Source organism: Bombina bombina, chromosome 2, assembly GCF_027579735.1.
Source record: "Bombina bombina isolate aBomBom1 chromosome 2, aBomBom1.pri, whole genome shotgun sequence".
Classification (NCBI taxonomy): Eukaryota; Metazoa; Chordata; class Amphibia; order Anura; family Bombinatoridae; genus Bombina; species Bombina bombina.
Genome location: NC_069500.1, coordinates 1,252,739,097 through 1,252,753,034, shown reverse-complemented (window position 1 = coordinate 1,252,753,034; position 13,938 = coordinate 1,252,739,097). Strand labels below are relative to the sequence as shown.

The 13,938-nt window shown below is 35.3% G+C and overlaps 1 protein-coding gene across 1 annotated transcript in view; it reads left to right on the top strand.

Moving 5' to 3' along the window:
* PGM2 (phosphoglucomutase 2) overlaps positions 1-7,534 on the top strand; it is an 83,875-nt gene extending 76,341 nt beyond the window's left edge. The window contains exon 14 of the mRNA XM_053704062.1: positions 2,822-7,534. Coding sequence (XP_053560037.1) covers positions 2,822-2,924 — 103 coding nt within the window. The 3' untranslated portion in view covers positions 2,925-7,534. The remainder of the gene's footprint in view (positions 1-2,821) is intronic.
* Positions 7,535-13,938: the final 6,404 nt, after the last annotated feature.

The window sequence follows — 13,938 nt, the reverse complement described above, 5'->3', positions numbered from 1 at the left end:
TACTAAGCATATGCAAGACTTCACAGAATATACATATATGTATTTGTGATTGGTTGATGGCTGTCACATGATACAGGAGGAGTGGAAATGTATATAACTTTGAAATTCGTCAGAAAAAAATCTACTACTCATTTGAAGTTCAGACAAGTGCTATTGCATTGTCTTTTTATTTATGCATTTGTTGATAATGCAAATCCACTGTATTTACTGGTCTTTTAAAAGATGCTTATTTGCATTTCCCTATTCACAGGGCTCATGTAAGGTTCATTGGATTTGATTTCCTAATCAACCATTATCAATTTGTGGTTATTTCATTTTTGTGTAAATAAAAAACCCAGCAATATTTACCAAGATATAAGGGGGTCAGTGGTACAAGTTAAAGGCATTTTTGTAGCACCCTACCTAGACATTTTACCATTATAGTACAGGCACCTTCAGTTAGCTGTAAACCATACAAAAGCTTTCTTTTTTAACTGCTACACATTCATGGATTACTTCTCACACTTGGGTGTCCTTCCAAGGCGCAATCATAGACTCCTTGTCACAGACCAATGTCAAGACAAACTTTAAGATGTGTGTGTACTCAACTTCAGCACACTCCACGGTTGTCAGTTGTTCAATGCATGGAGGTGGTCATTTTCATGGTGTCTGCATCAGATGCAGTCCCCTTTACAAAGTTTCAACTCAGGACTCTATGTATCTCTTTTTATTTGCCAATAGAACAGAGATTACGAGTACCTGCCTCAAAATATCCTATTGAATCAAGAGACAAAACAAACAATCCTTGACGTGGAAAACTCCCCACTGTCTGATACAAGGTGCTTCCTTCATCCAGTCTTGGCAGTTTTGGGAAATCTGAGAGTGCAGGGAGTTTGTTTTAATCTGGAGGTGAGGTTACCTACAAGCATTCTGGAACTCCATGCAATCTTCAGAGCTCTAGAGTTGACCATTTATTTCCATCCAGACAGTGTTAGGACAGTATCCTACATAAATCAGGGGGAGACTCTGAGTTACATACAATGAAGGAAGTATCCCAAATAATCAGATAGGTGAATCGCTATTACTGTCTGATTTCAGCCATTTACAATCTGGAAGTTAACAACTGGGAGGTGGACCAGATAGTGAGATGTTGGGGTTTGCCAGAAATATATCTCCATATATCCTATGGAATTTCTTCAATATGGTTTAGAGAGAGGTTTATTCGCCAGTTCTGTTAAAAGTCAGATTTTGGTCTTATCCATCCTCTACCACAAGAAAATCCGCAAAATTCTTAAAAGGACACTGAACCCAAATTTTTTCTTTCATGATTCAGATAGAGCATGCAATTTTAAGTAACTTTCTACTCCTATTATCAATTTTTCTTCGTTCTCTTGCTTTCTTTATTTGAAAAAGGCATTTAAGCTATTTTTTTGGTTCAGACCATGGAAAGCACTTGTTTATTGGTAGGTGAATTTACCCACCAATCAGCAAGAACAACACAGTGTGCTCACCAAAAATGGGCCGGCATATAAACTTACATTCTTGCATTTCAAATAAAGATACCAAGAGTATTAAAAGAATTTGATAATAGGAGTAAATTAGAAAGTTGCTTAAAATTTCATGCTCTATCTGAATCACGATAGAAAAAATTTGGGTTCAGTGTCCCTTTAATGTTTAGACCTTTGTTCACTCGTTAATTCGAATTAAGCCTGTAATTTCACCAGTTACTCCTATTTCGAGTCGTAATCTGGCCTTGAGGGTTCTTCAATCCTTTCTAACCTATTCATGAATTAGACCTTTAGCTTTTATCCTGGAATGTTCTTTTTCTATTCACTATTTCCTTGGCCAGAAGGGTTTTCAGAGTCGCTTGCTCTTTCTGCCTAGCCTCTTTTCTTGGCTTTATATCATACGTATACATTTTTTAACAAAGACAACTTGACACAATTTACTGATCTTCTGCCTAATGAAGTAGTATTCATAAACTATTTTGTATATCCCAAATGTATAGCATGTGGTGGTTTATTTTCATATAAAAATAACCCAGTTATAGATCCCAGAGGCGTTTGTAAGTAGGATTGGAGCCAATATTTTGAACACTTTATAAAATGTAATAATCACTTTGCTTTACGCTTGCATTGGTTTTCGTACTGTTGATGAAACGGTCTTGATGTATTTCCCAGGGTTATTTCTCATATTAGTCATGACAGCTCATAGCCTACCTAAAGAAAAATACCTCACAAGTATTAGACTCCTTTCCATATACTCAATGTTCTGTAGTAACAGTTCTTGCTGAGCAGAAAACTAATATAAACCATAGATCCAGAATTTACATACAGATATCCCAGTCTGCTGTCAATAAAAATAAAGAGGAAAACTAGACAAACCAGATTTACTGATAACTTTAGGTTTCTTTACATTAGTGAAAGTACACAGTGCTATTGTCTTGCGATCAGTTATAATCCTTAGACATCTATTACCTTTTTGTTCTACAAATATGTGAATAGATTTATAATGAAGCATATAGGAAGTAATGTTGAGGAAAACTCATTATGGGAAAAAAAGCATTGTTTTTGCCAAATCATTTCCATTCTTCACTATTGATGAGTGTTTATATTAAAGACGTGCAACTCTTTTCCCAAACTATAGAAATGTTAACCGATTACAATTTCATTTGTTTTTTACCATACAATTTAAATTTTCTCCACAAATGTAATGCGTAATTCCGAGATGGAGCTATAAAGTCCTCCGTCTTTTACTGTATTTAATGAGCTATGTTCAAAAACACAACTAATGATTTTTTTCCATTCTGATTTAAAATAACCACAGTCTCTATTATTTTTAGTGACTTTGACCAGCTGAAGAAAGAACTAGAGGACTTGGCTGATGCTATTGAAGAACACTTCTTTCAGCCAGAGAAGAACAAGCTGCAAAGAAAATCAGAATGAAGAACTGAAATTAAAATGCTTTAGTATAAACTTAAAAATATATTGTATTATTAAATATTATAAAAGACCGAATATTGAGTTACTAGATATTATAATAGACATAAAAAGGCTATGGGGTCAATCACAATCTATCGTCTTGTTTTTGGCAGTTTTTTAGCCCAAAAAGGACACTTTTCATTTTAACATGATCACAATAGGGAATATAGAATATATCTATATATTTTACAGTATGTTTAATAATTTATATATATATATTTTTTTTAAAGATTTTATATGTAATATCTCAATAACGCGCCTTAAGATTACTTAGTTTTCATGTGCGCTAACCCAAGCATTAAAATCTAAATCGCAAAACACAAAGGGCAAAATGCATATTTTACATTACTATGTTCTTCACATTCTTCATGTAATTTTTATTATTAAATGTTTCTATATGTATCTGATAATGTTAATGTAAAATACATATCTATACCTATATATCTATATGAATAGATATACAGTTATAGGTATATACAGATAGATATAGATAAATATGTATTTAAGAATGAAAAGGACATTTACTGTACATATTTAACATTCAAATGTTCTACATGAAAAACACTTAACTACATCTGTACACGCATATATATATATATATATATATATGTGTATATGTATGTGTTTTATTTATATATATATATATACATACATATTTAGACATGTGTATGTATGCATGTATTTCTATGATAAAGCCCTTTTCCATGCCACTTTTTTGTCTTGCGTAAGTTAACCACAGCTCTGAAGTCATGCTAACCTGACGTGCATTAAATTAAATTGTGTTCAAGCTAACGCTTTTGTAATACATGTACTACTTCCAACGCGCACAGAGAGCCCCTTATCGCTGTCGTTTTCTGGTTTTGCGTGATATACACCTGAAATCAAGAAGAAGACTATGGGTTTCTATTAGAAAGACTTTTCTTATTTTCTAAAACTGGATTTTAACAGCACTGAAAGCACTCAATTGCAATATTGTAACTGCAAAATTAATGTTCAAACAAGATTGTGCCTTCATGACTGGGTTTTTAAAGGAAACGGTCTTCATATACACAAAGTCCAAACAAGTTCACTACAGTGCGTTTTCCAAATCTTGCACTAACATTATTGAATTCCTAGTCACAAAGGCACAATCTTGTTTGAGAGTTTCTAATAGCAATCCGTAGTCTTCGTCTTGATGTATATCACACCAAACTAGAGAACAACAGCGCTTTGAAAATCAACAAATGTAGATATATAAAACATAAAAATAATACTTTTAAAATATTAAAAGCGTCAATATAGTAATTGAACAAACATTCCAGTGCGCACATCATGCCTAGATACAAATGCCATTCAGATTGTTTTTAGCAGTGATCAGAATAGATTTGGATTGCAACAGGTTAATCTCACACATGTAAATGAGTATTTCCCTTACACACTAAACATAGGGGTTCATTCAAAATCTATCCTGATCACAAGCACTTAACCCCTTAATGACCACAATGTACCCTGTATGTCACTGGTCGTTAAGGGGTTTTTCAGGACATAATAGCACAAGTCTAGCAAGAATACGCTATTAATGCCCTCCCTCCAGCAGGCTTTGTGGAATAGAGCAGTCTTAACGCTGGTGGCAAGACCGCGCTATAAAACAATCAAGTCCCAAAAAAAGGCCAGCGACATACAGGGTACGTCGCTGGTCCCTTAAGGGGTTAACAAACGTAAACACGTTTTTCTGTTTAAAAACACTTTTGTATCTTTTAGTGACTGGGTTCATTTTGGATTGTGATTAGTTGAAAAGCACGCTGGCCAATTCAGACGTAAAAAAGATCATTACTGGGGAGCAGATAGCCCATAGATTGTGATCGACCCTATTCTCTTTTAAACATGCTTTAGTTTAAAATAGTCTAAGTAGATATTTTTATTTAGTCCTAGTTTATAGAATAAAAATATTGGTCTGAAATGATCATTTGCCAGACCATTAGTAAGAACATATATCTCTTTAAAGGAAATCCATCACAGAAAATTGATTAAAGGGACATTAAACACTAATGGTATTGACATTATTCCCGGCCTCCCTCTAGTCATGGGTACCACCATGTTGAAATCTAGCTTTCACTTTATTCCAGTGCTGAGCTGTTTGTACATTTGCAGTAAATCTCCTTCAGATACCTGTGGTATAACCTAGATTCCAAAATGGCAGCACCCATGATTAGAGGGAGAAGCATGAAATGTGTTTAGTATCCCTTTAATTTATTTTCAGTCTGATACTTATTTTCATTTTGGGGTAGATGCTATACAGCTCTTTTGTATATTTTATTTTGCTATGTAGATGCTTCTCTTGGTGATCCTATTGTATACCAAGCAGTATATTTTCCCAGAATTCCCTAACTGACAGGTTGATGGCAGACAGCTGGAGAAGGGGAGGTTTGTCTACCATCAACCCCACCCCTTGTTGATGGTTAATCAGCCATTTCATCAGTATTTAAAGGTCAAAAGGGAAAAGTTAAAAACACTAAAACATTTAGAGATATAATATTATTTTATTTATGGTTTTCCTTTAAAATAACATGGACGTCTATAACACATTGTTTTCAGTCCCTTTTGAGTACTGTTTTATAATGTAATTTTTAAACATGTGTGCTTCATTTCTGTCCATATTTAAATTGAATTCACTTCTGCATCCTCATCCATTAAAACCACCAATCAGAGTTAGTTTTACCAGATTTATATCAATGGGAGTTCACTCTCAGTTGCTTGTGGTCTTTGGAAAGAGAGAAAGCCGTGTTGTACATGTGCACAGCATTTTCATCTCTTTTCCTCCTTCCTGTCTTCCTTAGGCAATGGGTACCTAGGCATATTCTCCAGTGGTTAATAATGGTGGAATGATACAGCCTCTGATTTACTGTATTGCCTGTAGCCTTATTAAAGATAAAAAGCTTCAGTACTAAGTGCCAGCTAGAGGTTGCAAAATGGGGTGAATTTTATTAAAAATTTGCAAAATGAACAATAAAAAAATAAAAAAAATGGGGACTGTGAGACAATGTGATGACATGATGTATTAGGTATTTGTTTATCAAAGTGTTTTAAAGGGACAGTAAACATCTTGTAATTACAAGACATATATGTTGTGTAGCTATAGAATAACATTTCAGCCATGTCTAAACACTTTTAAAAATAGCTTAACATTCTTTTTATTGCAATTATCAAAAGAAAAACTCCACCCACCATTTGCCTTATTTGGATTAGCCAATCACTGATTTAGTTTGCAGCCAACAAGGCTAGGAAGGCCATTGTACATTGTTTTACAGCTGTTATCAGCGAAAGCCAAATATATAGATATGTAAAGCCATATTTATAGCCGGGTTAGCCTTGAGAAGACAGCAGGGTGCATTTCAAGTTCTGAGAATTAGAAAATGCTCAGTTTCCAGAGCTAAATTTCATGAAAAGAGGTAAAATAAATAATGAAAGTATATTGCAAAGTTGTTTCATTACACAACTGAAAGTTTTATATGAAAATCTCAAGTTGTGTACTGTCCCTTTTAAGTATAAAGCTCAACACAGAGTCAAATGGTTGTGGTAGCTTTACAAGCTTGGTACAAATTCCAAACAATAAAGCTATTATATATATATAAATATAGATTTTATTTATTTTTTCTTCATAAACCAGGAAGTATTTCACCTGATGTCAATTTGTTTTAAAGATTCTCACTGAGTTTTAATATTTCATCTATTTAAAATCTATTCTCTTCACGTCTAACTCCCATTTGAAAATGTTAATAAAATCATAGGAATAAGAAATAGTAGAAGGAATATATCTTCTTTGAAGCAAAACAGACACGAAAGTCAAAATTAAACTTTCATGATTCAGATAGAACATGCAATTTTACTTTATTTATAAAACGTTGCACAATATTTTTTATGTGTACACTTTGTGAGGTACCATCTCCTACTGAGCATGTGCACATGTTCACAGAGTATACACATACTAGTCTGCAATTGGCTGATAGCTGTCACATGATATAGTGGGCTGGCAAATGGGGAAAAAATACATTATTTTTTTTAAAAAATCACTGCAGATGTAGGCGGCTGCTCGTGGCATTCGCCTCTTTTCGAAGCCAGGATTTCTTGTGAAAGTGCAAAACAGTAATATCTTAGCCTGTTTAACTTTCAGAAGAATAAATCTGGCTCCGAAAAATATTAGCCGAATGCCACGAGTGGCCGCCTACATCTGCATTTGGATCCTAATAATGGATCAGAATGCCCATATCTAGTTAATTCATTGTCTTTTTATTATGCCCTTGTTAATTATGCAATTCTGCTGCATTTAATAGCCCTAGAAGAAAAGTAAAGATCAAACAGAAGTAGGAAATAAGCAGAGCAGCACAACAGATGCACTAAATTAAAGAACATTGTCCTTAAATAAAAATCTAACTGGCAGGAAATGCTTTTACAGTCTTGTAGAATGAGTCAGCAAACACTGTTTTGTTTCCAGTAAGAGAGGGGCCTTCTTATTAACCAGTTTTTATTTATATGTTTCCGTACTTGTATAGTGCAAGCATAAAAAACAAAACTTAAGATTAAACATGTAGCCTAAACAGTGTTTTTGTTGATTGTCGGCTAATCGTATCACCTTAATTTCACAATAACAGCTTTGTTTAAAGGGTTACCAGAGATCATCCAATATTACAGAATAGTTTAGAACTACTTTTAAAATGATTTCCTTTAGCAGCCATTTTACTTGAATCTTTCCAATAACTAATCCCTAATAATGTGCCCAGGTTCTATTGTGAAGCAATGTGGCTAGTAAGCTCTGCCCTGTTTTCCCAGTGCCACTTCAAAATATTTTTCATGAATTTATAAACATAATTGGGGTAAAGGCAACAAGTGGCTGTGATGCACCAAAGCACTACTATTTTAATAGAACAGTATTCCTAAAGGACATTCTTAATTGTTATCACCTAACCTACTAGTACTAGTTATACCCTAACCTACTAGTACTAGTTATCACCTATCCTACTAGTACTAGTTATGGCATAACCTATTAGTACTAGGTATTGCCTAACATACTAGTACTAGTTATCACCTATCATTCTAGTACTAGGTATTGCCTAACCTACTAGTACTAGTTATACCCTAACCTACTAGTACTAGTTATCACCTATCCTACTAGTACTAGTTATGGCATAACCTATTAGTACTAGGTATTGCCTAACATACTAGTACTAGTTATCACCTATCATTCTAGTACTAGGTATTGCCTAACCTACTAGTACTAGGTATTGCCTAACCTACTAGTACTAGTTATCGCCTAACCTACTAGTACTAGTTATTACCTATCCTACTAGTACTAGGTATTGTCTAACCTACTAGTACTAGTTATCACCTAACCTATTAGTACTAGGTATTGCCTAACCTACTAGTACTAGTTATCACCTAACCTACTAGTTATAGGTATTGCCTAACCTACTAGTACTAGTTATCACCTAACCTACTAGTACTTGTAATCCTCTATCCTACTAGTACTAGTTATAGCCTAACCTGCTAGTACTAGTTATCGCCTAACCTACTAGTACTAGGTATTGCCTAACCTACTAGTACTAGGTATTGCCTAACCTACTAGTACTAGGTATTGCCTAACCTACTAGTACTAGTTATGGCCTAACCTGCTAGTACTAGTTATTGCCTAACCTACTAGTACTAGGTATGGCCTAACCTACTAGTACTAGTTATGGCCTAACCTGCTAGTACTAGTTATTGCCTAACCTACTAGTACTAGGTATTGCCTAACCTACTAGTACTAGGTATGGCCTAACCTGCTAGTACTAGTTATCGCCTATCCTACTAGTACTAGTTATCACCTATCATACTAGTGCTAGGTATTGCCTAACCTACTAGTACTAGTTATAGCCTAACCTGCTAGTACTAGTTATCGCCTATCCTACTAGTACTAGTTATCACCTATCATACTAGTGCTAGGTATTGCCTAACCTACTAGTACTAGTTATAGCCTAACCTACTAGTACTAGTTATAGCCTAACCTACTAGTACTAGTTATGGCCTAACCTGCAAGTACTAGTTATCACCTATCATACTAGTACTAGGCATTGCCTAACCTACTAGAACTAGGTATTGCCTAACCTACTAGTACTAGTTATGGCCTAACCTGCTAGTACTAGTTATCGCCTAACCCACTAGTACTAGGTATTGCCTAACCTACTAGTACTAGTTATGGCCTAACCTGCTAGTACTAGTTATCGCCTATCCTACTAGTACTAGTTATCACCTATCACACTAGTAATATGTATTGCCTAACCTACTAGTACTAGTTATCACCTATCCTACTAGTTATAGTCTAACCTACTAGTACTAGTTATGGCCTAACCTACTAGTACATGGGGCCCAATGATCAAAACTCACTGCCATGGAGAGAAATCACACAAAATCTTTAGATTTATTTTTAGATCTTATAGGAGTCTCTCCGTCGCATACAGAAACCTGTATTGTGAGAGAGTCCTCTCTCAAGGTAATATTTATACTTCTAAAATTCCTTGAGTGACCTCGCCCTACTGATGACACTTCTTCCCGAAAGGAGAGCTTCAGATAACCGACCCCTGGTAAGGATTTATTTAATCTCCAAAGAATATTTGCCAAAAGGGACCATCACTCAGTACTATATAAAAAAGGTTTACTTTTTGAGTTATTGATTGCTGTATAGATATTAATGAATGTTTTGTATTTGTTGATGTGAAGAATTGTACTTACTACAGTAGATATGAAATAACCTGTGTTTTTATATTAAAGCATTACTTGCAAATAAGAGAAAAAACACAAAAATAAGACAAAAATGGTTTTATTATCTTTCAAACTAATCTTAGAAGCAAAATAGAAATTTACACCAGTGAAAGCTGTATAGGCAATAAGTGTTCATATGTAATATTATTGCTAAAATATGCCTCATCTTTTTTTACCCCCATTTAAGAGCCAGATTACGAGTGGAGCGCAAACAGTTACGCATTAGCAAAAAAAGGGGTTTATTGCGGGTGTTTGCGTGTGTCGGGTTTACCGCTCATATTACAAGTTGAAAGTAAACGCGAATGTTTGAGCGTAATCGTGATTTACACTAGAATGATTACCACATACTCGGACCTCTAGTTAACTGTTTTGCTAAAAAAAAAAAAGTGTCACAAAACACTTCAAAAATACATTACAAAGTATAGTTACACTCACAATGACACCATCTAATAAAAATTATTTAAAAAAACAATTGCACAAAAAAGTTATAAAGGCTCAAATATATGAGGTTAGATAAAAAGGCAGGCAAAGGGCTTTAAAATAGAGATAGAAAAGGAAAGAATAACTCCCACACAGCTTAGTTGTTGGTATTAGTAGAGTAACGTCCCATATCAATAATTGAAGGCTGAGTTAAGACACTATGCACAAAGCACCTTAGTAAAATTCAGTAGAAACTTTACTGAATACATATTAAAAAGTCCAAACAGAAACTGAGCATAAACACAATCACTCACAGACGGCTGAAAGACAAGGGTAGCGGTGACGTCACCTGACGCGTTTCACACCGGTTGGCGCTTTCTCAAAGATAGTTTTGGGATAGTTCTCATTGGGACTAAATAGCCCATACTGAGTTTAGTCACTCCCACAAACTAGTTGACGTATTGTTTTTGTAATGTTGCATACTTGTTTACTATCGTATTTTTTACTAAAAGATAGGATACGAGAGCATCTTACATCTATTGAAAAGGATCCTCCAAAAACACCAGTCGCTAAACATTTTAATTTACACATAGAGAATAAAAAAGCTTTAACTTTTCAAGCCATTGGCTATATTCCATTGAATAAAAGAGGAGGAAACAGATATAAAAAATTATTGGATGTTGAAGTTCAGTGGATCTTCAAGTTAGAAACCAAGGAACCCAAAGGTATTAATTTGAGATGGGATTTAGATCTTTACCAGGGTTTATAGAGACTAATATCCAGTAATACTATATTAAATTTTATAGATGTTTATATACAACAATAAATATCAGTGACAATTAATTTTCTCTTGAGTAAAATTATGATATGCACAATTTGAACTCTCCTCTGTTTTGCAGTTTATATTAAATATGGATTGCACCAATAGCAACTCTGTTGGTTACAGTATTTTTTAATAGATATGGAAACTCTCTGACTATGTCTAATAACAAGTAAAGGTACATATTGATGTACAGTAAAATGTTCTCTCTTTAAGATGTAACTTGTTTAAGACATATGTCATTTTGTGACGTGTCTTTTCATTTACTATAGTTGTTTTTTTTCTTTCTTTATTATATTTTAATTGCTATCTTTATATGTTCTAATAAACAATTTTCTTTGGTAGCTACGCAATAATCTGGTCATGCAAAGTATGCAAATAATGCACCAGTTATTCTTATTTGAACAATGTGTAAAAATAAATGCTCGTCACAGCTAGGTTGTCATTACAAATGTTCTCTAATGATTAAACAGGTCGTTTTTTAGCATGTGCTACTGAGAAATGATGAAGGGGACAAAATAAATGTTACTTATGTTCCCAACATTATTATGTTCAACTCGCTTTAGCATATGTATAAAGACCTCTCTAAAAACAAAGTTTTGTGACTTTCTAACACAATGTTCCTATAGTGTAGCCATAAAGAAGATATTTACGATAGATTGATAACTGAATGTGTCTCTTTTCTTTTTTCTGTTTAAGTTTTTGGTGCACAGGTTGCAATAATGTTTCTTTTTCTTTCTTTAAAGAAATCCAACTGGCTTTTTGAGCTGCAGTATTGCAGCACTATAATCTTGTTATGTGGAATAGTAAACAAGTATGCAACATTACGGCACCTGTGTGCAACAAAAACAATACGTCAACTAGTTTGTGGGAGTGACTAAACTCAGTATGGGCTATTTAGTCCCAATGACAACTATCCCAAAACTATCTTTGAGAAAGCACCAACCGGCATGAAACGCGTCAGATGATGTCACCGCTACCCTTGTCTTTCAGCCGTCTGTGAGTGAGTGAGTGTGTGTCACAGGCAGTTAACTCCTTAAAGCTTGTCTGGGGACAGCACAGCTTCCTGTAAATGCCAGTGAGCACCCAGGGCTAAGCATGTTGCAGGGTCATAGGATGTGTACCCGGTCCAGTCTGAGAGTGCAGTCCCCTTCTGTGTTTTGTATATGTCTAGGGTGATTACTTAAGCCTGTGCACCCTTCACTTGTTCCCATTTTTTGAGAGCTTGCATTGTGTGGCTGTTTTAGGGACCCAGGTTTTGGAAGGGACCTTGACGAGGTACCTAGGCTTGTCCCATTTGGCAAAATACGGTAACTAACCCTTTCATTTTTGCTTTTAATTTTAGCTGAGAGCTTGAAAGTGAGTGCTGGAAATTCTCTGTGTGTTGTATTTATTTGTTTTGTAATTTTCCCTATGGGCCTTGCACCCAGGCCTGTCTGGGGTTAACTGACTGCCTGTGACTCTGGGGACAGCACAGCTTCCTGGGAGTGCTAGTAAGCACCCAAGACTGAGCATGTTGCAGGGTCATTGGATGTGTACCCAGTCCAGTCTGAGAGTGGAGTCCCCTTCCGTGTTTTGTATATATATATATATATATATATATATATATATCCAAGAGAAAACTAAGATATATATATATAAGTGCATTGGAGCCCTTTGCAGTTAAGTAGATGAAAACATGTAAAAGCATATTTATGCAATATTCATATTTAATAAAGTGTTTTACTGTGTATTACTGTTAATATTTCACATTCTAATATTCTGCACATAGCAGAATAAGTATTTCTAAATATATATTCCCCGAAATAAACGTTCGTGATTCAGATAGAGCATGTAATTTTAAACAATTTTCCAATTTACTTTTATCACCAGTTTTGCTTTGTTCTCTTGGTATTCTTAGTTGAAAGCTTAACCTAGGAGGTTCATATGCTAATTTCTTAGACCTTGAAGCCCACCTCTTTTCAGATTGCATTTTAACAGTTTTTCACCACTAGAGGGTGTTAGTTCACGTATTTCATATAGATAACACTGTGCTCGTGCACGTGAAGTTATCTGGGAGCAGGCACTGATTGGCTAGACTGCAAGTCTGTCAAAAGAACTGAAAAAAGGGGCAGTTTGCAGAGGCTTAGATACAAGATAATCACAGAGGTTAAAAGTATATTATTATAACTGTGTTGGTTCTGCAAAACTGGGGAATGGGTAATAAAGGGATTATCTATCTTTTAAAACGATAAAAATTCTGGTGTAGACTGTCCCTTTAAGACAAGGTATGTAGCTGCCCAACTCCCTCCCCCTCCCTCATTTACCCACCTCTCCCTCCAAGAACCTTTCCCTAACCTCTGATTCCCCCATCCATTCAGATCCCCTCTCCCTCATCCCTCCTTCGCCCTCCCTGCCGCTCTCAACATTTTTTTTTCACTGTAGTGTAGCAGTCCCACCCGATCCTGCCCCCCTCCAGTGATGGGCCTCCCACTCGCCTCCCTAACCCTCCCACGCCACCAACAATCTGCACCAATGCAGAGAGGGACACAGAGTACCTCAACAAGACTATTTCTGCACTGCCCCATTCGTGGGGCCTGCAAAAATAGCACATTATCTAAACTTTTAGCGAGATTGCAGCAGTGGGAGGCCCAGGACAGCTGTGTTGTATAGGGTACGATGCTGGCCTTTAGGGGGTTAAGAACTAATACTCCAAAACTCCAGCGAAAAAAGTGGACTTTATTGCAAGTGTGTAGGATCCCCAAGAAAAACAGCAACGTTTCGGTTGACAATTAACCCTTATTCATGCTAACACACAGTTCACATTATCAAACTATTTAAATGATTTGTGCAAGGCGCCAAACATAGTGCTCATGCACCAACTAGTGGTGACAAGGTATATCATATTTTAATATGTTTAGAATATATATATATACATACAAAGTGTATACAATTTTTTCTAAACATACTCAGCTGTAATTATTTCCT